This window comes from Centroberyx gerrardi, chromosome 20 (genome assembly GCF_048128805.1).
Source record: "Centroberyx gerrardi isolate f3 chromosome 20, fCenGer3.hap1.cur.20231027, whole genome shotgun sequence".
In the NCBI taxonomy this organism is placed as follows: domain Eukaryota; kingdom Metazoa; phylum Chordata; class Actinopteri; order Beryciformes; family Berycidae; genus Centroberyx; species Centroberyx gerrardi.
The window spans coordinates 8,201,340-8,225,325 of NC_136016.1; the positions used below are offsets into that span (position 1 = coordinate 8,201,340).

General features: G+C 42.1%; 1 protein-coding gene across 1 annotated transcript; it reads right to left on the bottom strand.

The window, feature by feature from the left end:
- Positions 1–1,676: 1,676 nt before the first annotated feature.
- On the bottom strand, positions 1,677–16,176 carry LOC139918329 (uncharacterized). Its single transcript, XM_071907650.2, has 7 exons — positions 16,068–16,176; positions 15,528–15,658; positions 15,293–15,393; positions 14,884–15,032; positions 13,950–14,178; positions 13,203–13,423; positions 1,677–3,319 (listed from the first exon to the last, which is right to left on the bottom strand). The coding sequence occupies exons 2-7, from the start codon at positions 15,644–15,646 to the stop codon at positions 3,152–3,154; spliced, it is 987 nt and encodes a 328-aa protein (XP_071763751.1). The 5' UTR covers positions 15,647–15,658; positions 16,068–16,176; the 3' UTR covers positions 1,677–3,151.
- Between the last annotated feature and the right edge of the window lie 7,810 nt (positions 16,177–23,986).

The window sequence follows — 23,986 nt, forward strand, 5'->3', positions numbered from 1 at the left end:
ATTCCACGGATCCTGTATTGCTAAGTATTTATATGTTGATTGCAATTTATTAAGTTGCAGTAATGGTGTGTGATCTGCAAGTTTTTACAGGCAAAATGGCTTTGTAAACCTGATGAATTTGAAACCTAGGTAACTGTTGATTACAGGTAGCGAGCAAAGCATGTGTGAGATGCAAATGTGAGATTTCCCTGAGTTAATAAGCACAGTCAAGTAGTGAAAATGAACGCGCTGACAGTTTGGGTGCTGTTCGGTGGGCACATTGTGTTTATGCGGGAGCACAATCAGAGCAGACGTCCTACCTCTGCTCGTTCAGAGTACAACGCGTTTCCCCACTTAAACGCAGCGTTTCCCGCGGGGTTACACTCTCAGAACAGCACAATCTCATCTCTAGGGCCCTTTACAGATGGAACGGGCGTGCATCTCAGAAAACATTACAGTTAAAAAGAGCGTGTTGACCTCTCCCTGGTCAGGACCTTTGAGCTAGCCGAGCTGAAGCAGGAAAACAGAAGATGGGGATTAACATAATGGGGTCAAATTGCTCTGTTTATTGAGTTTGTTCAAAGCTGAATTTGGCTGAGAAACCTGCAACTGTATTCAAGCAGATGCAAGGAAGTTTTCCAAACATTTTTGAGAAGAAAAAGAGTCAAATTCTCATGCGTTGACCCATATACATACAGCATTGTCATTGTGGTGGGGGATTTCCGAGAGTACTTCTGTAACTAAGAGAGAGAGTTTGCCATTTCACATATGTCGGCTCAGAGGGTCTGTCCTTTATGTCCAGGCTGCTCTACACTTCCAAGTGTCCTACCCAAAGGAAAGGGCAAACCATTCACCTGGCCTGGTGACCCTGGGGACCGGTGCTGAGTGACCATCTCCATGGCCAGAGGTCAGAGTTGGACACCTGGTCGTACCACAGGGTCAAGACCTTTGCTTCTTCGCTTCCGTGACAAACCAGGTCACCAAGTCCTTCTTCCCTATGTTCAGTGTTCACAGCTGACCTCAAAACACCTTATGAGTGAAACCCATTACCTGTAGGTTTCACTAGATGTCGATGCATGTACATGTTTATTACAAAGGAAAACAACTATGTTTAGAAATGATTGCGCTGTACCGTACTATGGATTCGCTGAAACTCAATATCCGGGAAGATTTCCATTTTAACAGAACCCTCATTGATTCAGTTTCCGGAGGAATCGCGGGCTGGATCGGTTTACCTTGTTACCTTGTCGCACTGTGTTCTGGTCTGATCTCCGTGTCCGTTTCCGCTCAGCATCCCCTCCCGATCGCCACCGCCCTCCCCGACAGAGTCCCCTTTGTCCCCGTGGCCAGCCATCCGTCCCTAATCCCTAGCCCTTGACCACGCTCGAGACATGGTGCGTGCTTTCAAAGAGCAGGGGGAGCCGCTGATGGACGCCCTCTGTCTCCCCAATAGGGCTTTGGAGAAACCTTGTGGCCCACTAGTGATAAATTACATATGAAGAGTGCACATTGTACCATTAAGTACGACTAAACAGAGATTGACAATCTGAAACTCGGGACAGACCGCCCAATTCCATAATCTCTGTGTAAATCATTTTAAGAAGTATGCCGCACACAGTATCCCATCAAATCATTTTATTTTAACACCACGTAGTACAAATATATGTTAACAGATAAATACTTGATTACATCATGGCTATAAAAACACATCAATGAATAAAACAAACATGCTTAAACCAATGTCTGAAGTGAAGAGTATGGTTAAAAATCATGCTTCTGTAGTTGCCTTGATACTGAAAGTGCTTGAAGTATTTAACACGTTAACAAAGAATCATATCAGAGTATAACGAAGCTACAGTAAAACCTGCATGCACCCAGCACTTATCAAAATTATTGTTTAGAGGTTCTGATGACTGAATCCCAGACCATCCAATATTGTCAATATTGTTTGTCATTTCCTGAGAACACTTTAGTACTGAGGAGGATAAATACATCAGGACATTAAATTCATCAAGTTCAATAATACACTTAGATTGACAGACATGCTACAATTGTATGAGTCATACAGATCAGTCAAATACACATCATTCACCAAACATGGGTTTAAACATGTCAACAACTGCTTGAAAACGGTCTACCAAGAACAAAGATCTCAAAACAACCAAAGTCTAAACAGCTTCTGTGTGCAGATGATACAAAGTGTTTTTGCAGCTGTCAGTGATTTGCATCTCAGGTACATTTGTAAACAGACATTTGAAAAAGTGAGGAGCTTGAATACAGTGTAATGATGTTTCAGGTAGAGAGATGCCATGCAAGGAGATACCATCAAAACAGAGAGCTTTTTCTATCAAATTAGCTAAAGGCACTGATATCTTGATGGAAATAACTTCATTTTGCCCACTGCCAGGCACAGTAAATACAATTGCTAGCTGTTAGCGCAGCTGTATGAGCTGGGTAACTGATGGAAAGTGACTCACAGACACAGCTATGAATGGTGCTGGTGGCTGAGCCTGTGCGCTCTTGAATATGTTATCATCCCCTCTCTGCAGTGGAGCATATTAATAAAGCACCTTACAGTTACACCATCTAAACAGACCGTAAATCACGGCCCATTAAACCAATAGAGGCAGCAACTTGCCCAGCCCTCATCATGCTAGAGGCCACCAGTTTTTACCCGCCACAATTAACACATTACACACTTCAAACCTGAACTGATTTGACACAATCAGCCGACGTAATGGATAATTAATGGCTAGTGTAAAGTGTGGGCCAGCCCTAGTAATTCAAAACTAGAGAAAGTTAATCAGGCTAATTGTCTGAACCATCTTCATTAACATAATATTGCCATCGAGCATTGTGGGCCATTGGAGAATCACAGGAAATTGGTGAAGGGAATTTTTCCACAGCAAACGCTCTGATAAAGATGTTCAGACTTGGATAAGATGGTGACAAATGATGTTGCCAGGTTAACTCATATCAAAGTACAGTAGAACAAACAAAACTTTAGTTTAGTAACACTTTAGTAAAAGGCACTCATATTAAAAATGTGATACGGCAGGCATATTTTAAATATGCTCTCGTCAGGTTTGAGCCAAATAAAGAGTTTGTTTTATTAGACCATTTTGACACTGCACACTTGTGTAAGTGTCACTTTCTCCATTGATACAGGCCGTCATATGCTGAGGGTGATGCTGTGGATGGTGTTTGCTGGGATTTTGGCATCTGCTTCCTCCCCACTGATCCTGAAGATCACATGGGTGTTGGAGGGGATGGTGGTGGTGGCACTCAGGGACTTGCCCAGCCAGCCGTGAGCGCCACGCTTGAACATTTTAACCGTTACCTGCAGAGGGGGAAGGGGGGAAGTGGCGGGACAGATCAGGAAATACGGATTACGCTCAGATCATTTCTGAATGTAAGAATTCATCCAGTGGCTAAAAGCGAGGTTCTGTTCTTGGCTTTTCAGCACTTTCGCTGGGGTCATGACCCTGACTGAGACCTCCTGACCTCTGTCTAGACCTCAGCAGATACTCATGGCCTTCACCTTTGACCTCTGCGTTTACAAGCTGTCGCTTCCTCTCTGGCCCTGTAGACTGGAGAAGCGGTGCACACTTATTGATTCTGGCCTGTTGGAACTGTCACTGGATCTGTTGATGGGTAAGCTAAACATTTCTGTCAAACCTGAGGTACCAAATACATTCCAGTTTCAACAAATCTGTAGTTTTATATGTGGCCAAGCATTTACAAATACATTAGTAATTACTACATTTATAACAAAGCAATTCTCTTTTTTTTTTTATGTGATCCTTATGACAGTTCGTGATACTTGCAAGAGGATCCTCCTTTGCAACCAGTTAGGTCAGCCAGTGAAATGGCTTTGAAAAAAAAAAAAAAAAAAAAGGCAAAATTTCCCTAATCCTGCTATAATATTATCCAAGTCTTTTGGAACAGTGATCCAAATGGCACCCTGTGACAGAATAAATATTAAATTAACCTTGTTCTCGCTGTGAGCTTTTTAATTCCCCTCTAGATCTTGAAGGGACTCATACTTATTTTCTATAGGTTGTAGGGCATAATACACTTTAACACTCCATCAAAACTGCCTATTATGTTTGAGACTGACAATGGAAGCCTTAACTAGATTTAGACATGCAGGTAATTGAACCACATCCATTTCAAAAAGAATGCCTCACTGCATCTCTTGTTTGGCTGCATTTACAGGGGCTAACAGAATATTACAGTGCCTTTTCACAGTTCCATTTTCTTTCACTTTAGCATTAGGCAATTTTTCAATTATTATTTTTTTCATGTTCTTTCATCTCTGGCTCTCCATAATGTCTGGGCCTTTTAGTTAATGGTAGCGACAGTCAGAGCCCAGTATATCGGCCCTTGTCCATTTTGCGGGTCATTGTGGATGCCCAATAGGCCTTTTATTACGCCGACATCAAAAGGCAGATAAGCATTAGAGGTGGGGAAAATACCCTGCACTAGATTTGTTCCCTCTTCCCTTTGTCTGCTATTGAACGTGATCATTTTAATAGTGAAGAGGTTGGTGAGCTTCGGGGCTGATGGGAAGTGCAACACCCCGGAGGGCCTACGAATATGAGCAAGTTTATAACACAACGCGAGCGCACAGCACCCCCCCCCCCCCCCCCCAACACCTGCACACTCTTCCTGCTAACCTAATTATCTGCAACAAAGGCTTCCGCAATTTCAGACACATCCTTCTGCCATTTACTTTACTTATTACTGCGCTTTAAAACAGGGAGAAAGACAAAAAAACAAAACAATTGTGTCTTATATTGCAGCTTTGGCCGAATGCCACGTGGCTTGTATTACAACAGCATCAGACACTTCAGAATGAGTGAGTGTCTATTAATTTGAGACTTGCATGGAAAAAATTGCTTCATGACAGCTAGTGGACAGACGGGCTTGTATATCAACACAAAGAAATGGTGAAAGAAATGAGTCTCAGAAATTATAGCCTAACGCAACAGTTGATAATGAGTAATTAACTAATTTAATGTCACTAAGAACAAATCCCTCCATCTTTGTGGTGGCGCCACACACAGAACAATACTGGAGATGCATCACATTCAAACACTGTCAGAACTAGAATAACTACAGATTATAATCCACATATTAAAATTTAGATAGCAAGAAGTATTATCTGCAGGTTGACCAACTGAAAACTACTGCCACTGAAACTAGGCCCTGAAACTAGGCTATGAAACAGATGTGTTGCCTTTGACAAATTTCAAATGCTTATGACTACAGTCGATGATTGCCATGCAGAAAAGCTAAAGAGGAATATTGTATGATTTCAAATCCGGAGGAGAAAATTCTGCTTTACCGCTACATCAACCTGTTACAGGATACTGGGAGGGTGTACACCGGTGTCTTTGGCATGAAATCAAAGGGGGGAGTTCTGTGTGGTCCAGTCTACCTGCCTGCCAGGTATGCCTCAAAGAAGACTATAGAGACGGTGTGTCAGGTAAAGGGAGTTGTCACTGCATGTGAACCCCTCAGCCACTTGAGACAAGTGTCTGAGGGCGTAGCGGAATTGATGAACAGTTGAAGAACAAAGTGCAGAGGAGCTGCTGGGATAAAAATGGCCTGTCTATAATCTTCTGGAGCATACTCTGATGGTTATGGATGGGAAAAGAAGACATATTACCGTACGTGTGTAAAATGATAAAGTGGACCTATAGGGAAGTTCTGACAGGTTTATCGCCACAAGTTTATAGACATTTCCTTTTTGGAATAGGACAGAATAGGATAGAGCTGGAGAACTGTCTGTGGCCTCGCTTGGGATACAAAATAGACATCAGTGCATAATATAATACACATCAAAACATAATAGACATTAAGAGCATTCAGAAACAGCATATACATGTTGACGTCTTAGCCTACAGGAGGTAGTGTTATTGTGCCATGTGCTGTTGGGCTACATTTCATCTCATTTAGGATGCTGATTGCATTAGGAATAAAACAATGTCATTTCAAGTGCAATCGGTATCCTACACTTCAGATGAAATGTAGATTTGCATAGCACATGTCACACTTGCACTACCTTCACTAGGCCAAGATGAATGGCTCTACATTTACTTAAATAATGTCTCCCTTTCGACTGTGTATTGTCCACAGGTCTCTTGGAATCATTACCACTTCAAGCGCAGACAGGCCTGAATATGTGTGTGTGTGTGTGTGTGTGTGAGTGTGTGTGTGTGTATATAACACTTCATGGCGAGGACAGGACCCTTGGGGCTAAGGGTGGGTGTCACACAAAGGGCTGAGAGCTCACCTATCGGTGTCTACCCCTGATCCCCCTCTCACTTTCGGTGTCAGGGGAGTTGTCTGAATGACATCACTCCTCACATTTCAACAAGACAAACTCTTTGCTCTTATTTACCGTCTGCTAATAGTCATAAATCCTGCCTCTGGTTCACTGTTCACCTTTTACCCCCTTTAACTCAAGACGACAGCTCAATCCCCTTCCAGAGGAGAAACATCTTTTTACAAATAGCTGATAGCAATCTCCACTGCAGAGGGGAAGGGTTTCCTTGTCATCTACCTGCAGGGATGGATATGGCACAGATTCACAGCCAGTTTGATACAGCTGAATCAGAAGGTAAAACAGATTCATTCATATCCACCGCGCACTTTACATCATGACCCCGTAACCCTTTCAAATGTTTATATCTAAACATAAATTAGCCGTGTGATTATTTATAGGGCTGCCTAATTAAAAAGGTTGACAGGTCTGACAAGCACGAATAATGCCTGGAACTGTGTAATTGGGTAGGGACGTGTCACCACCTGTGTGTATTGCCATTCAGTAAGTTCAGATCCTTCCCCCGATAAAGTCAAAGAATCCCAGTGGGGTATCAGTCAGCGGGGGCTGTTACCTGGAGCCATGGGTGCAGTGTTTCAGGTGAACTCCGAGTGAGCGTAACGCCACACCGGGTTCAGACGGCTGGCTCTTTGTTCCGCACCGTGTCTCACCAGACACAGATGGGAGGAACACTGAGCAACACACCTCCGGTGCGCCAAACGCCTTTGTCCACAAGCCAAGCGCGATGGAATCAGACCAAAAGTGATTCAGTGTGAAAACGTGACCGACTGTCATGTCGGTTGGACATAACAAGGCAATTAGGTAGACATTGTGCGGTTTGGCTCACTGGATGAATATATAACAACCTGCTGCAATAGGGAGAGTAAAAGTATCCTGAGTATGGAATCAGTCCAATGACGGCTTGTTTGAAGAATCACCACAATGCATCCTACATGAAATACTCATACATAATAATGGAACTGTGCTCCGAGCTTTGGCCGTCCGGCAAGACGCCTAATCTTTTGTTTGGTGACATTATAATCCAGCTCAATAACTACATTTGCTCAAAGCCATGACCTAAAAAATGGCTGGTTAAGTTCTGAATAGCTCCGTCTCTGCTTCCAACCTGCCTCAGCTAACAGGAAGCCATTAGAGTCCCAGCAATAACCATTTACATCCATTCACCCAGCTCTGACTTTATTTCCATCCACATAAGTGCATTTTCTGTGAGAGGTTAAAATATGAATCCCCCGTTTTTCTCTTCAATGGGTCTGGTTGTCTGGCTGACTTGAGAGGGCACAATCTATGACTGATTTAATTTGCTCTTCACGAACATCTCTAACAGCATTACCCCCAGAGCATACACTGACTGCCCCCATCTGACTCCATTAACTCCCAAATCAGGTTTAAAGACCATATTGATGCCGTCCGTTATTAAGGGTGATTATCAAAACAACAGACAATGGGCCAAAGTGTCTGTTAACTAGTTTATCCATAATTTCACATAACTGTAACAGATGGCAGGGCTGTCAATTACATACAGTATCTGCTGCATACTGTACACACAATGGCCACACACTGTCTGGATATGCAGCATATTAGCATTTACATGGAAAGAATGATACAAAGACCAACTCTATCTCTTCTGCTCACACAGGTGGTCGGAGGAAATGGACAGAACACACACACACACACACACACACACACACAGACACACAGACACACAAAATAAACTATAATACTAAATGCCAAACAGAAATGGATCAATAAACCATGATAAATGTCTACTTAGATTAGTTCACAGCTGAGAATTTGTGACTCACAAATTGCCAGTTGGTGTTTCAGCGAGTGTCTCGCTGTTTAAAACAGTCACTGATAGAAATGCTAATCTTACTGTTCAGTCCACTTCACCACCTTTATTCTCCTCAATTAAGGAGAATGGCTTTTGAAACTGTAATTAAGTGTCTCTGCGCCACTAGGCCTCTCCATTATTCATGAATCCCTATTGATCATATCTAACAACTTATACAGTAGGGATCACTGTAATATCCTGAAACCTCAAAACAAATACTTATTATTTTTACAAAGTAGGCTTTAATTTACCAGCACAAAATTAAAATCTTGACCAGTGACCAGAGAAAGGTTTAGGCTTGGTAACAAATCCACAGTTCTAGCACTTAATGTGGTTTAGTACTGTATAAAACTAGGTGATGTCAGAATCCAGGGACTACAGGCTAACATATTTACTAAATTGGAGATATAAATGTGAGATAAATCTATACTCTATGAAGAATATGGTTTTATTTAAATTTGAATGGGAAAACCAGACAAAGAGCGCACTAGACTATAAGCTGCACACAAAGAGTAAGCCATAGGGTATGCAGGTGCTGGGCCTCTTTCCCATTTGAGTTGCCTGTTTTAATGTTGATTCAATACATGTACCAGATTAAATGTGCTTGGATATTGGTATAGATATGTATACCTGTATTGCAGATGCAGTTCAACTGAACAGAGTTTGACAACATGCTATGCTACCTGCGATGGGTCTTGCACAACCACAGCTCATACCACATTCAAAGAAATTGTTTTGTAATGAATATTAATGGTTTGGAGCATTTTTAAACATGTATTCAAATTTACTGAAACTCAATCTCCCCTTGTGTTAAGCAGGAATGTGTAAAACATGAACTCTACATGTTGATGTTTAACTAAATTAACAAAAGAGTGCTTGAAAAGCCCTCTAAAATGACTGGTATAGCGCGCTGGGTGGTGAATTTCGAGAAAACACATTGAGTCATCTTCAAATTGACAGATGCAGAATCTCTCCATTGGACTCTTCACTGTGGCTTAGTACTAGAGCGAAAAAATAGATTTACCAAGTTTAATCACACCCTATTACAAGGCAGCTTTTATCATTGCCTTCCACTGTACAAGTGCCGGTGTCTTAACTAGTTCATTACAGACACTTGTGATTCTGCAGCACTCTTCTCATGTGTAATTGCATGGTTAGCTTTCTCTGTGGCTTCCTACACACACTCTGGCGCAAATTATTTCCAATCCCAGTTTCCTTTCGAGAGCTATATTGCAATTACAGAAATCTGAAAATGATGGTAATTTCCCCACAATTTTCATTTGTTGAAAAATGCCACGCGTTTGTAAAATTAATAGATCTTTGTTTCCGGGAATTCTTCAGAAAACTTTTCAAAAGAGCAGAGTACAGAAAATGATCCTTCCCTCGTGTTTAGCCAGGTGCTTGAAAGCAAAACAGTGAAATCTATGGGTCTGAAAATCTGATACTTGCACTCTTGGTGGAAAAAAAGCTGTAAGTGTGCTCTTCTCTGTTCTTCTCTGGTAATCGAAAACATATACCTGTGTTACCGCGGTCGAAAACATTCACTGCCTAGTCCAGAGGCTTTCAGAAAAACTGCAGGCACATTAATCTTCATACAGAATCTTTTGTTTAGGACATTCAATTCATAAAGAACGTAGAAAAACAAAATCACACAGCTGCCATTTTGGAGAATGATTATGATGAAGGATTTACAAGTCCATTTCAGTTTTTTTTTTTTTATTAACCATCAAATCAGGGTTTTGATCATCATATATTGAAGTAAGGGGCATTACTGCATGCATTTTCTTAAAATGGCAAAATCTTTTTTTCCTCGACATAAAAAGAGACCAAAAAGCCACGCTAGCTGCCAATATTATCTATTTAGGCAGCAGGCTTTGCAGGCTCTGTAAATGGCCAGCTCCTGGCCTTTTGTGTGCCTCCATTCATTAACAGCACAAAGCGGTTGATGTCTCTCCTCTATGCCTTTTCAGTGCTAAGCACCAAGCGCACCAGCCTGTCCATTACGGGCCTGTGACGCGTGCAGCCTGGGAGATGGCCAAACGGAGAGGAATGTCAGTGGAGAGTTAAATTAACAAGCTAAATCTGTGTGGAATCTGTGCCCAGTCGGAGAGATGAGACGTATCTCTGGCAACGAGGGCCTGATTATTTGTGCCATTCTCCGTTAGCTGTTATCCATTCTTCTGAGGTATCTTGTCGATGAATTTACAGCTTTTCGCCTGGTGGCTTTACTTCTATTAATCAGCTGACAGGGCGGTGTCGTCAAGTTACGGTCGGAGGAACTCAACTGCTGCTTCTCAGCTATGCAATTAGGAGCCACTACGCCGACTGTGATTCAGCAGACTGTTTTTTATTACAGGGGCTCCATTTCTGCCCCTCCCAAATGATCCGGGGTCATAGAAACTGGTCAGAGAGGGAAAAGGCTCTATGAAACAGTCAAATGTTAGAATGGAAGGGGACATTAAGATGAACAACATAAGTAACCTGCGCTTTAAATTATGACATGAATAGATCTTTAGCTCTTTCTCTATCTCCCGAACACACACAGACCCACGCACACACACACACACACACACACACACACACACACACACACACACACACACACACACACACACACACACACACACACACACACACACACACAGTAATTACCCCTCAATCCATACAAATTGAATGAAGCCAGAACCGTGGTCTAAGAATATAGACCATAATTAATAAATTACAGCCACTCTACTCAATCATTCTCCACTTTGGGGACATGTAGACATCCCATTCTCCACAGAGTAATTGACTGAGCCCACAGAAAACACACCTACTGACTCGGTGGTGGCTTTGTGCATACATCTGGTGCCATTCCTTACAAGCAAACAGATGCCCGAGTGAAACTGTAGGTCATATCACAGATCTTCTAGCCGGTGTGTTTACAAGTAACAAATCAAAGGCATGCATTATTTCTGGGCTCTGAAAATGTGCCTGGGGGAGCTATCAAGTTTCTCTGCCACCCCCAAGCTTCCCCCAGCAGCTGCTGCACACTGGCGAAGAGCTTTTCTTTTACCAAGACAGAATGGGTGGCATAGTCATGGAGCCCGAAGGGATAAAATGTTAAAAAGTATTAATTGTATTTGTCTTGCAGATCCAATAGAGAAATCTAGTGTTCTTCAATTTTTTCCTGATGAGGATTGGCCACAGCTGAATACGAACCTAAGGATTTTGCAGAGATGTGGATTCAAAAACAATCAACAAAAACAAACATCCACGCCTGTCTGTATGTGAGCTTGAATGAGGCAAAACCAAGTCAACCAAATATTTACTTGTGTTTTTCTTCTTCATCTTCACAAGCCACTGTGCACCACGGTGTAACAAAAGTATGATCTTGCCATGAGGTTTGTGTGAGTGCAGATGAGACGAGTGCAGCTGGTGTGTTGAATATACAGGAAAAATGTGATATATCACGCAACGCAAGGGGCTTATGGCCATACACTCTCTCAGTCACATTTCTCTGAAATATGGGGAGGAGGTTTGCCTTAAGATGTAGGGCTGCACTGCCTCCATTTACAAATATTTCTTTGAAAATAATATATTTTGTTGTCGCCCAGCGTGTCCCCTTGGGCTAGAAAAGGGCCCACTGGAGACTGTCTAATGATTGTCGGGTCATGTATCGAATATACAGCAGCTGGAGGGGAGAGGGGGGGGAGGGGGAGTACAGTCGGGGTGTTGGGGGTGGGGGGGCGCACCGAGCCTGTGTGGAGTCTGTAAGGAAAGCCCAGGCTGAATGTTTGGGTGCAGGGGCGCTGAGGGTGGGTGTTAATCTGTAATGGATGCTGCGCGGGGGTCGGACCCACTGGACCTTAAGAGCTCTGACCTTTGTCTCCATCTACCATTTACTTCATTCAACAAATGCCTGTAACAAGCAGGATGAAGCACCATTGTACAGGCAGGAAAAATAACTGAAGAATTTTGGATGCTTTTTAAACAAAATACCGCAAAAATAATCACAATTATTTAGTGTAAATCTCATAAGTAGCAAAGCACTTCATTTCAACTACTACATTAACAACCTTCACGTTCTTTGCCACAGCGACAGATCAGATTTGGTCTAATGCCACCTGGAGAGAGAACATTTACCTTATTAGCCAAACCCATTAATTGCCTTGCACTAAAATAAACTATTCTAAATCCCAAACATCAACCAATTTGAGAATGTGAATGGGCTCAAATGATGCTTTTAGACTGTGCAATTGCCTTCGCCTTCTGATTCAATCAACTGAATGCAGCTAATAAGCACCTTGCAGGCGGGCAGAATTACTTACCTCAATAAGAAATTGATGACTTTGAGTGCTGAGGGAGTAATTAACGCTAGGCATGCAAATGTTAATGGAAGCGATCTGAGAGAGTAGACAGGGATGTGAGCAGGCATACAAGGCAGGGCTGGAAAGCCTGCAAAAAAAATTTTACTTGAGAAAAAAAAAAAAAAAAAAAAAAAGGACCACCATAACTCTAAATGTTTGTCATAAAAAATGTCATAACTCTAAATGTATAAGACTCTGTAATTGGTTAGACTTGAGTTATTTTCACTCAGAGCCATGATTCCATATAATGTAAAAAAAAAAAAATCGTAAACCAGAATGAAATGCTTTTATCGTTTGGCTCTTGGCCGCACTTACACTGTAATCAAATAATCTGATGTAAATACAGTATTATTCTATCTGGTCATTTTCAAATAGAAAAAGGCCATAATTATTTGTAAATAAGTTATAAAATTGCTATCATGATTCTGCATGGTCTTTAGCCTAAATCACAGCTGTGTGCTTCCTGTAACGAGGGACATGACAGAAAATTGAATGAGAAAAGCACTCAAGATGTCAATCTCTCAAAACTTACAGTACTACTGCCACCTGCTGGTGTTCTGGTTTACAGTTAGGCTTTTTTTACATGGGCATTATAATTTGTAGCCACTGACATGATATGCATCACTCATTTCTGGCTCGTACATCTAATATTCAGTGGTGCTGGAGGCTCACCAGGTGTCAGTGGACTAACCTGAGGGGCGTGTCCCAGCAGGGCCCACAGAGAATCAGCTGACAGGGTCTTGACCCTGGAAAACTCAAGTGTGTCCGTCTCCTGGCGGTTGAGAGCGATGTACTGGCAGCCCTGGTAGTCTCCTTTCAGCTGCTCACCACAGTGCAGCCTCACCAGGTCCCAGGTTCCCACCCTCCTCAGGACGTCCCGCACTGCCTCCAGCTGCTTGTAGGACAGGTGACCTATAGGAAAAACACAAGTAGTCCCATGAAATACAAATGATTATGATTGTCCATATCTCCACGCCATCTTTCATTGCACTTTTTACAGTTTTATTGTGCCTTTTTTTATGAATATACCCAAATACCTCGCTAAATAGCGCAAACGCTGGCAATGTAGAAATGTATTTTATTTTTTGTTTTTATTTTAACCTTTTATTTATTCAGGGAAAATCGACGGAGCATGCTTGCTCTTTTCTAGTGACACCCTTGCTCACATTCATACAGAACCATACATTCAGAACTGACCAGTACAACCCTCAAGTGGAGCAGTTGAGGGTTCGATGCCTTGCTCAAGAGCACCTTGACAGTAGTTGGCGAGGGAGGGGAGAGCATTATTCATTCACTTTCCCCACCCACGCTTTCCCAGTCAATCTGGCGATTTGAACCGGCGACCTTCCTAATTTAAGCGTATTCTATTGTTGCACTCATTGCATGGCGCTCCGGATAAGAGCGTCAATTAAATCCCTAAAATATTAATGCAACTCACCAGAGAGCCAGGAGGGAGTCAGCGCGTCTGATATCCAGGACATGTAGCCCTCCCTGAAAGAGCCGAGGAAACCATCTATCTGGCTGTGGGAGACCAGCTCCCTCCTCTTCCTCAGCTCTTCGTCCAGCTCACAGTCCGGAGAGAGGAAGACGACTCTTGGGAAAAAGAGGCTTTGGCGCACAGACACCCCACACTTCTTCAAATGGTGACGTAAGTTAGCCGTCTTGGTCTGGAGGAGTAGACAGTTCAATCATATGCAAACCTTAGAACTCAAGTGACATTTATTCATCCTGGAAAGAGAAAATGTCAGTTTTTGGTAACGACCACATAGGATGACTCAGTATAAACAAAACAGTCCCCTATAATGACCTGAAAGACACATAAATGAAGCTGTCCACTTTTCTATTTCTACTACGACACACTTTAAGAAATTATGCAACCCCAAATTGGCACAGACAGTCAGGCTCTCTCTGCTTTGTGTAGATGAATGATTTGAAGGTAAATACATGTCCAAGTCAAGCAGAACAATTTCAACAATGTAGAGAGTGTTTGCCGTCAGACACTTCTGCCAAGCTGCCAGTCTCAGTCCAAATTCAACATCTATAGAGATGGAAATGAATGACTCCTAAGAGACCCAGGCACATAAGGTGACAGCTGTGTTTAGGCACCTGCCTGCTTTCCCCCCTCTGTGAACATAATTATGGCCTTTCAAATGAAGAGCCCCCACTTGGGAAGTTTAGCAAGCCCCACTGTAGTGTTTGCCATTTCCATATAAATTGTTATGGTGACTCAGAACCTCTAACTCGGCTGCAGTTTGGATGAAAACAATGTACTGGGCCATAGATCAGACCTTGGAAACAAATCAGTTGACATTTAAGTTTTCACAATTTCTATTATAGTATTTCACAAATTTGAGCTGATGGTGTCATTTTACCATGATGGCTTTGAGGGGATCCTCCATCTGCTCGATGCAGGTATTGGTAAAGTTTTGGTCCTCTTCTTTGACTTGCACATGCCAGTTTTGGTTGCATGCAGACACAGAGCCTCTCCAGGGTTTCACATCTATGCAGAACACCCCTTGGCCTTAATAAAAGAGAGCAATATGTTATCCAAGTGAAGAATTTACAATCTAGGATCAATAGTGTATAGCTAGATATGCAAGCTAACTCTTTCATGAGGGTCTCAGCCAAGAATCCTAACTTTTAAATTCATACACAAATGCAGAATTAGCGTTATGAAATACAGTTTAGTTTAGTTTATTAGGATTCCCATTAGCTGTCACCAAGGTAACAGCTAGTCTTCCTGGGGTCCGCAGTGACAGTCTTGTCATTCTTGATACCCACCGCTGAGGATAACAACGTTGATGTCATCTTTGGCTGTCTGAAACTGGTTGGGGATACGCAGATTGCAGAAAACATCTTCCTTTTTCAGCCTGGTGAGTTGCCTAGAGTGTAAAAGAAAAGAAAAGAGACAAGGCATGAAAGACAGACAAATATTAGGTTAGATGTTGAGCAGAAGCATACTTCATGGGTCAACAAAGTCAAGTTTACACAATACTTTCTTTCTCTCCTGACATACCTGATATGTTGCAGAAAGTCATGTAGTGTTTGTGTAGGCAGTGGGCTCTGGCCTTTGGCACTTTCTGAAGCTCCTGAGCCTAAATGAAACTGGTCTAGCCGGCTTCCAAGCTGAAGCATTCTAGGCTTTATCTGGAAAAACAAACCAACACCACATTGACTAGGCAATTGGGTCTAGGGGCAACATGATAAACACATGTGTTAAAAAGGCCAAGTTTTAGTTATTTCGCCTATAGTTAGCTCTACAATTAGCAACTGCAGTACTGTCAAAATGATGTCAACATGTTTGTGTTGGTAAAGTTTTATGAAAAACATTACTTTTATGTTCTATCTTCTTTTCTTGTTTTTATAGCATTTTGAAAACATGCTAGATTCAGACTTGACAGTTTGTTGACAACACTTGAACACGAACTTGAAGTTGAGGACCCCCTCTGAAGCAAGTCAAAGCAGAAAGCTCAGGACAGAGAACAAAGCCTACAGAAAAGGCAACATCACCCTGCATGCTGAACTCGCACGAGCTCTGGAACAAAGCAATACATACATTGAGGTCTTGCGCTGCTCGAGAAGCCTCTGAAGAGACAAAAAGGGAATCAGTTTGACATTTCCCGACGTGAATGGCGGTCTGAGCGCTTTTTCTGAATGCTAAGCAACGTAACTCTATCCAGGAAAGCTGTTTCACAATTTCACCATTTCAAGTCAGCGCCCCCCCCTCCTCCACCTTTAACGGCGCGTTCCAGGAAGAAGTAAACAACGGACCACGTGCAGCATCGGATTTCGCCCACAGAGACGTGACGTCAGAGTACGTCACTCCTGCAGTATTTATGTGATGTATTTAAAGGACAATTCCTGTTATTTTCATGTGACTCTCAGATGATTCTTTGGCCTGAGAGTCAGTCTAACGACCAAGTGCAACTGGAGGGAATTAGCCCCCCTGTTTAGATTCTGAAAACTTTATTGTGTATCTCTCAGACAGAAGCTTGGCATGGGCTCATCAATCAAAAAATATGAGTAAGAAGAACATTCAATATAAACAGTACAGGAGACAAACTAAAAGCAGCAGCAACACCTGATACCATAAAAACAAGTTCAATGTTGCAATGTTGTTGCAAAGGGTTCATCATAGATGTTATTGCTGAGGGAATGAATGGTTTTATGTAAGTGTTATAAGTGACACCCAGATGGGAGGAGTTGGAAGCAGTCATGGAGGGGTGTGTGGGGTCATTTGATGAGTGTGGCTTTCCCTCTGACTGACTGTGTGTACAGTTGATGTAGTTGCGTCTGGGAGTGTTTGCTACTTGCTTGATTAATGATGCTTGAAAGTTTTGTTAATAACCCTTGGCTTGTGCTTTCTATTTGGCATGGGTTAGTTGATTGGTGGAATTTAAAGTATTTCATTTTCATAGTAGGCGTAGTAGCTTTTCCTGATTGAATTAAAATCATTGCAGTAGATCTTTAATGCTAAATGAATGGGAGTCATAGGGGAACACAAGACAAGTTAGATTAGTTCAGTCACAAGAACGCCTCCCTATATCATTATGTATCTGTATGATTGGCTAGGAGTGGGATCTGAAAGTTGACAAGTGAAATCTATTGAATCAGTGCAGGAAGGCCTGAATGGCATTCATAAACAACAACACTGATTTGTAGTCATCATAGTAGGATTATGAATGGGACAGCAAAATCTGCTTAAACAGCAATGACATCAACAACAACATCAGGACATGAGTAGGATGAGGATGATAATAAATATCCAGGATTTTCTCGATCAGGGTGGTAAAATACGCAGAAGAGAATCGCGTATTTTCTGCATAACCTTTAGATTTTTTAAAAATATAGCTTTGAAAGAGAAAGGTGGGATGGAATAATTCAGAGGACAATATGATTGGTGAAACACTGATCTATAATGTGAAATACACTTTAGGATATAGGTATAGGGGACATGAATCACATACCTCACCACATTAAAGAATCCAATGATTCCTCTTTTCCTAGGAATCATTGGACTGAAAATGAGTAGATGGTGCATTTCATGCCATTTGCTTGGGAAGGCTCTGATGAAATACAGAACACTGTGTATTTTTCCTGTACTTGCAGATAGTCTACATAAAGGTTTGCTCGCACACAGGATACACGCATCCTGCATGGGCCTACAGAGAGGATATTGCAAAAGTGATGAAGAATATTTAATTCAGCAGTAAATACACAGTGAATATCTCAATGTAGTGATAAACAATATCCGGATAGCACAAAATACTATGAAAGAGCTTAATATCGAAAGCAGATAGCCAAATCAGCTCATATGGGCTCAATGGAAGCCAATAAACAGAGACACTCTGCCTCTCCTGACCTTCACTTCTGGTTTAGATCGGGCGGATAAAGCAGGCGCAACCTCAATAAAATCCAAACAATGGAGTAAAATAAATAGATATCAAATTAAAGCAGAGGCGATATTGGCTGAACTGCTGCAGGAATTCATGAACAAAAGCTTCTTTGTGCAATTTAATATTGTCTGCAATCGCCTCATGATACAATTCCAATCATTCTCATCTCTCGGCTCGACGTATCAACGCATATAATCATCTTGCATTGGAACTTGCAAATGACTTGCATTTGAGCAGCCACGTTTATATATTAAATGTGGTCTGTGCTCCTAGTTTAGCCTTTTCAGTCGGATTTAATATCAAATTTGTAATCTTTCTCGTCTAGGAGTGTCCACTGTGCATGCCTTCAATCACAATCAGTTTGTTAGTGTGGGGGTTAGTGGGTAGTGGGTGGATGACGAAGAGGTTAGTTTCACACACTGTCATGAGTGTCTGGTTCAAACTTCACACTGAGCATATTCTATGTTCTTATAGGTATTACTACTAAATACCAAAACCCCCACAGGATCTTTATTATTTGGGTATCAGTATACATGCTGGTGCAAGCCCCGGACTTTGCGTCTTCATTCTTCATGCCTTTTGTTACAGACTTAGGAAACAGGAGCCCTCTTAAGGTCCACTGCATGCTTCAAGTGGTTTCTGAAGCCCTGTGTCTTCCATAGTCAGTGGTAATGTAATTTCCACCTAATGCACCCTGAAGAGCTCCGCTGTGTGTGAGGAGCAGCTGAGGGTTTTCAGGTGCCCTCTGCGGTGCAATAAGGCATCAGAGTTCATACTGGGGGGGGGGGGGGGGACTGGGTAGTTCTATTGTGCAGTGGGTTTAGTGACCTGGATAGAAAGAGCTGAGCATGATCAGGTCACTGATAGCAGTATGAATTTCACTGCCTCTCTGTATGAGAAAAATAGAATCTGATCGATCTGATTGCCCAGTCGTCAAATGTATCTTCGTTAGAATCTGATTTGTCACATACAAGCAGATGATACTGTTCCTGGTATTGTTAAAAAAAAAAATAAAAAAAAAGATGCCAGATGGAATTTATGCACCATCTTTCATGTTGATGATATTTCTATTTTCAATCTCTCAAATCAAATATCTCATTTGCAGAAGTAATGGCCACATGATATCACTGACGCTCTGCTCACTAATTTTTGCTCATTTCCCCTGAATTATTAATATGAGAGATTCTCCATATGCTCTCTGAGGATTCTCGTCCGTTCGTTTCAGGAAGAATTAGCATTTTACAGTGAAGAGTATAAAGAGCTTAACTGCCCCAATCAAATGGGGTGATTTAAATCATGTCTAATCAAGCTGTTTAATAGGGGTTGCAGCTGGCTGACCTGAAACAAATGGTTGGAAAATGTTCCTGGGTCTCAATCACCTGTATAATTAGTACCATTTCACCTGAAAAAAGCTTGGGTGCTATAAAAAGGTTTTGGGGAAAAGAAACTGTATAAATGAGGAGAAATCATCCCACCAAAATAAAACGCTGCATGAAAAATTGCTAACAAAACAGACAACTAATAACCCACTGATATAATAAACGTAGTTAAACCTGGGCTCAAAAATGAAGTGTGAAACTGTGAAAAACTGTTTTGGTATCAACCCTGAAGAACCTTCATTGTGACTGGCCCGCCTCAGTAATTAGTTATGCCATATGAAGAGGTAATTTGTATGCTAAAGTTTAATTGTTCAATTATCACTGGATGTGAGAGGAGGCCTTGATGCCATTTCATCGTGTTTGAAAATAATGTTGAACCCCTCGTGCCACATACTGTAATAGTTGGCAATTATAGAGAGGGCCCTTTTACTAAGTTGATTGGTGCAGGCCGGCCCCGCTGAAAAGCCTTTGCTACCTGCTTGGTGCAGTTGTTAGCGGTGAAGTACGGGCCCATTCAGCCCACAGACGTGAACCAGCCCTGCTCTCACTGTGGAAAAGGACCTAAATTATCTGCTGACGCCCCGCCGTAAACACCACATGTATTAACACCGGGGACAACATGTTAAAACAACATTATTGTACAGTAAACAATCAGATATACAAATGAAAAAATAAGGAGAGAACGTAAGTTGAGGATTCATTGTTTTCAGGAGGTCACTGTGAAGAAACAGCTTACTTTTTTTCAGTCTATAAATCTATTGAGAAATGACTTCAACAAAACATGAGCAATTAACATGAGCATTTTCCCTATGTTGTTTTGGATACGATTTGCAATGCCTAATGCTAACTTGATGATCTGCATTCCACCAAGATATGGGATGATCGGACACATTCTCACCATGTGTCTATCCTCCTAGTGCAGCTTTGACTGAGGCTGTAAAAGCTTTCTGACACTGACAGTAAGGAGGACTCACCAAGGAATTTGCGATTAGGTGAACGGCAGCGTTCTGAATTATAATGATGGGGTTTCTGACGTTCATGAGCAACACTGTGTGACTGAATTGAACTCTCTCTCTATGATTTCTTTGGTGTGGTGACGTTTCAGTAGAGGTCACCAAAAGCACAGTTTTGTGCAGCAGCTGTACAGCTTTAGTTTGTCTGTCTCGCTCTAAATAGGCTGTGTTGTTAATGAATTATAATAGCAATATTTTATCATTTAAAATATTTTCCCCTTGCTGTTGTTAATCATTGAATTATTTTATTTAATTTTATTGTACAACCACTAGATAAAGAATGAAAAAGCACTAGCAAATAGGCCCACAGCATGCTAAGTAGATGTTGCCATCTAGAGGCTGCTATTAAACAAGGCAGTGATAAAAGGCATCTTCTTTCAAGACAATAACAAAGCATAAAGTAGTCAAGAACTCTGCGTATGGCGATCCAAATTAAATGAAGATAATAATATATATGAGGACCAAATGCAAAAAGCAACTGAAAACAGTAAAAGATAACAATACTGTTAATGAGAGATAATACATGCCTTTTATAGATGCTGAGTGACACTGAATGGCGATATGTCCCATGCACTTTTAGGCCGCGCAGGGTGGAATAAAAGACCCCTAGTGGGCCTCTGTCTATGATCCTGGTCTTCTGGGTGTTTTGGAGACAGGAGGTATGTGTAATACAGACATTTATCATGTCATTACGGCTCCAGAATCAGTTTCTGATGACCGGGGATGATGACCAATGATTATGGTCCATTTCATGCTTTTCAAGGGCCCAGATGGGAATCCAGCAGGAGACAAAGGGGGCCCTTTGCTCTCACCCAGCAGCCTTTCAAGATTCTCATTAGTGTTCTAAATTGAACCATATGTGTCCGGTGTCTAATTGGCTCCTTTGGAACAAGGGGTGAGATGTCTTTAATAGAGTGAGGGACCACTCTATTAGAAACCACTCTATTCTTGAAACCAACAACAACAACACGGACATACTGAAGTCATTTTGGCTGTGGGTTTTATTTTGGCAACTGTGGAAAAAAAACAAAATATGGGCAGAACTTTGAAATCTCTTTATTTAAATGGTTCAGAGCACCATGGGAGGGTGAGACTTAGACTTAGATTAGAGTAAGAGGAGAGGAGAAAGAGACAAATGATGAGCCTAAGCAGCTTCAATGTTATACTGAAGCATATATTTTTTTGAAGTAATAGAGAAGTAATAGTGAAGCCTAAACCTGAAAGAGAATTTAGGGCACACACTGGAAGTATTGCATAAATGAGCAGAGGCTTAAGTCCTCCAGGACTACTAGGACTCTATGTGAAAAGCCAACACAAGCTGACAAAATGGAGTCAAATAACTGCACTGAACCTTGAACTACATGGAACTTTGCTTCTTTAGTCGACGCAAATATTTCTAGCGACCGACTGTTCCTGCTGCTCTTTGTCACAGACAATGGAAGCAGGAAATGCAGTGAGGTTGAGCGGGGTAGAGTTCAGGTGTTTTTGTCAGTCCGGGTTACGCTAGACCCCCATGGCGCTTACACAGCGGCGGAGCAGCTCGGGTGCCTTGTCGTACATTCTCTCAGGTTAAAGAATCCCTTATTTTGGCCCGGGTAGGGCAGCTCAGCTGTGAGGGGGGAGCCTATGAATGGACGGCTTGTCGGAGGCTCAACAGGTAGGCAGCGCGCGGGTCCCAACCTCCCCTGCCCCTTTGTTTTAGGGGCCTGAAAGAGGACATGCTAGGATTGCATGTCGTCCCCTTGTGTGTTTGGCCTTCAAAGAGCACCGTGAAAAGGCACAATGTAGCTTTTTAGCAGTATATGTTCAACCAGGTGGACTGTAAAGAATGGCAAGAGGGGCACTTATTACCCCACAGTGAGCACTGTGCATCTATACTCATGGCCTTGGCCCACATGAGGACTCTTATTTTGGCATTGATCTTGTTTCTGGTAAAAACAGAGTCTATTTATTTCTGGAGATGTTTGGCACTTTAGTGAATCCTGAGACAAATTTGATGCAATGAGCTTTTTATGATAAGAGATCATTTGGAAAAGAGATTCTTGATTTATCTGGTTAACTAAAGGTTGAATAAAAATGCAAAACTGGATGAAACAAGGCAGTGTGTTGCTTGACAACTATTTCAGGGGTAACTTTGATAGCTTTTGATGCTCAAAAGGTTATGCAATGTTGTTTCATTTTCGTACAGGTGATGAAATATCATGCACATTCTTCCTCAGCTGAACAACATGTGGACGCACTGGAGACAGACTCTTTGATGAGTGATTTGTAAAAATGGAGGTCTAACAGCAGGTATTTTCAGCTCCCCCAAACAAAAAATGCCTCTTTCATGTTTGTCCAACTGAATACACAGAAACCGAGACAAGGGTGCAATTGTGGTTGTCGCCAAACAATGACATTTTTTCTTTCTTTCACTCTCTAAATTCCCCATATCATTTCTACACAGAGGAGCAATTTGTCTGTCATGGGGTCTGGGGCATCAGCCCACTCTGGGCCTGTTTCACTGACAGCACTGTTATTAGCGGTAAGCAGAGCCAGTGGCCAATGAATCTGCCTACTGTTCAGAGGGCCAGGGCTTTTTTCAGCGATTAATTTGATAAATATATTAATTATGAATCTGGTTGACAGTACAATCAGATTGTCAGGCCTCCAGACTGGGCCTTTGTGATAAGTCAGCTTTGAGATGGGGGGGCTGCTCAGGTTTCAGGAGCTGTCATCCCCGGGGCTCAGCCTCTTATCAGCGCCTGACCCATTCACCCGGTAATTTCCTGTGTGTTGTAATTAAATGGAGGCTTTCTGATTGCAAGTGACTCTCTTTAAGAGGTGCGTCTTGGGTTTCAGGTGAAAGGGCCGTTCAATGGACCGACTGTCTCTCCTGCCCTCCGCAGGACACAATAGGCATTGATCGGTCTAACTATGACTCCTATTTATATTGCAGTATGTGGACTTTTTATGCATCTGCTGTACTGTGAAAGGCATGTTGATGTGCCCCTTGTTTGGCTTAGCACCAGTGGTCTGAAGAAAGACCAAACCTCAATAATGAATCAATACAATTCTGGACAAATTAATCTAACAAGGTCAGTAAAGGGCTAAAACAATTATATTGCAATTACACCATACCATACCATATTTAGCCCAGAGCACCAGTTACCAATCACAGTGTATGTTTTCCCCCAGAATGCTGGTCTATTTATTTGTATGCTGGGATCTTTCTGCTTCCACCTGTAAGTCGGAGAAATCCCCTGGTGTCTGCTGACAGTGGATTATGGAGATCTACTGCATGTGCTGACAGCCGCCTAACTGTCCATCCCCACTTGGATCATGTTGCAGAACTGGCAGACGGACATCCAGGACTGGCGAGGGCCTCGGTGTGCTCAGTCAGCCAGCCGTCATTTACAGCTGCTCTTTCATGTACAGACACACTGCAGTCTCCAGACAGCCCAGCCATTGGCCACAAGACAACAGGAAATAGGAAGAGAAACAAACATATTGTGTCCTTGGAGTCATCTGACAGACAAAAACAGAAAATGATGGCCTTATGAAACGATACATACACAAGCACAGTGTATGAATCGTTTCAAAAGGCCATCATTTTCTGTATTTGTTTGGCAGATGAGAAAATCCTTATATAGGCTAAAACAGGTTTCATCACAAGCTTCTGTTTCACAATCGGCATTCTTTTGTGAT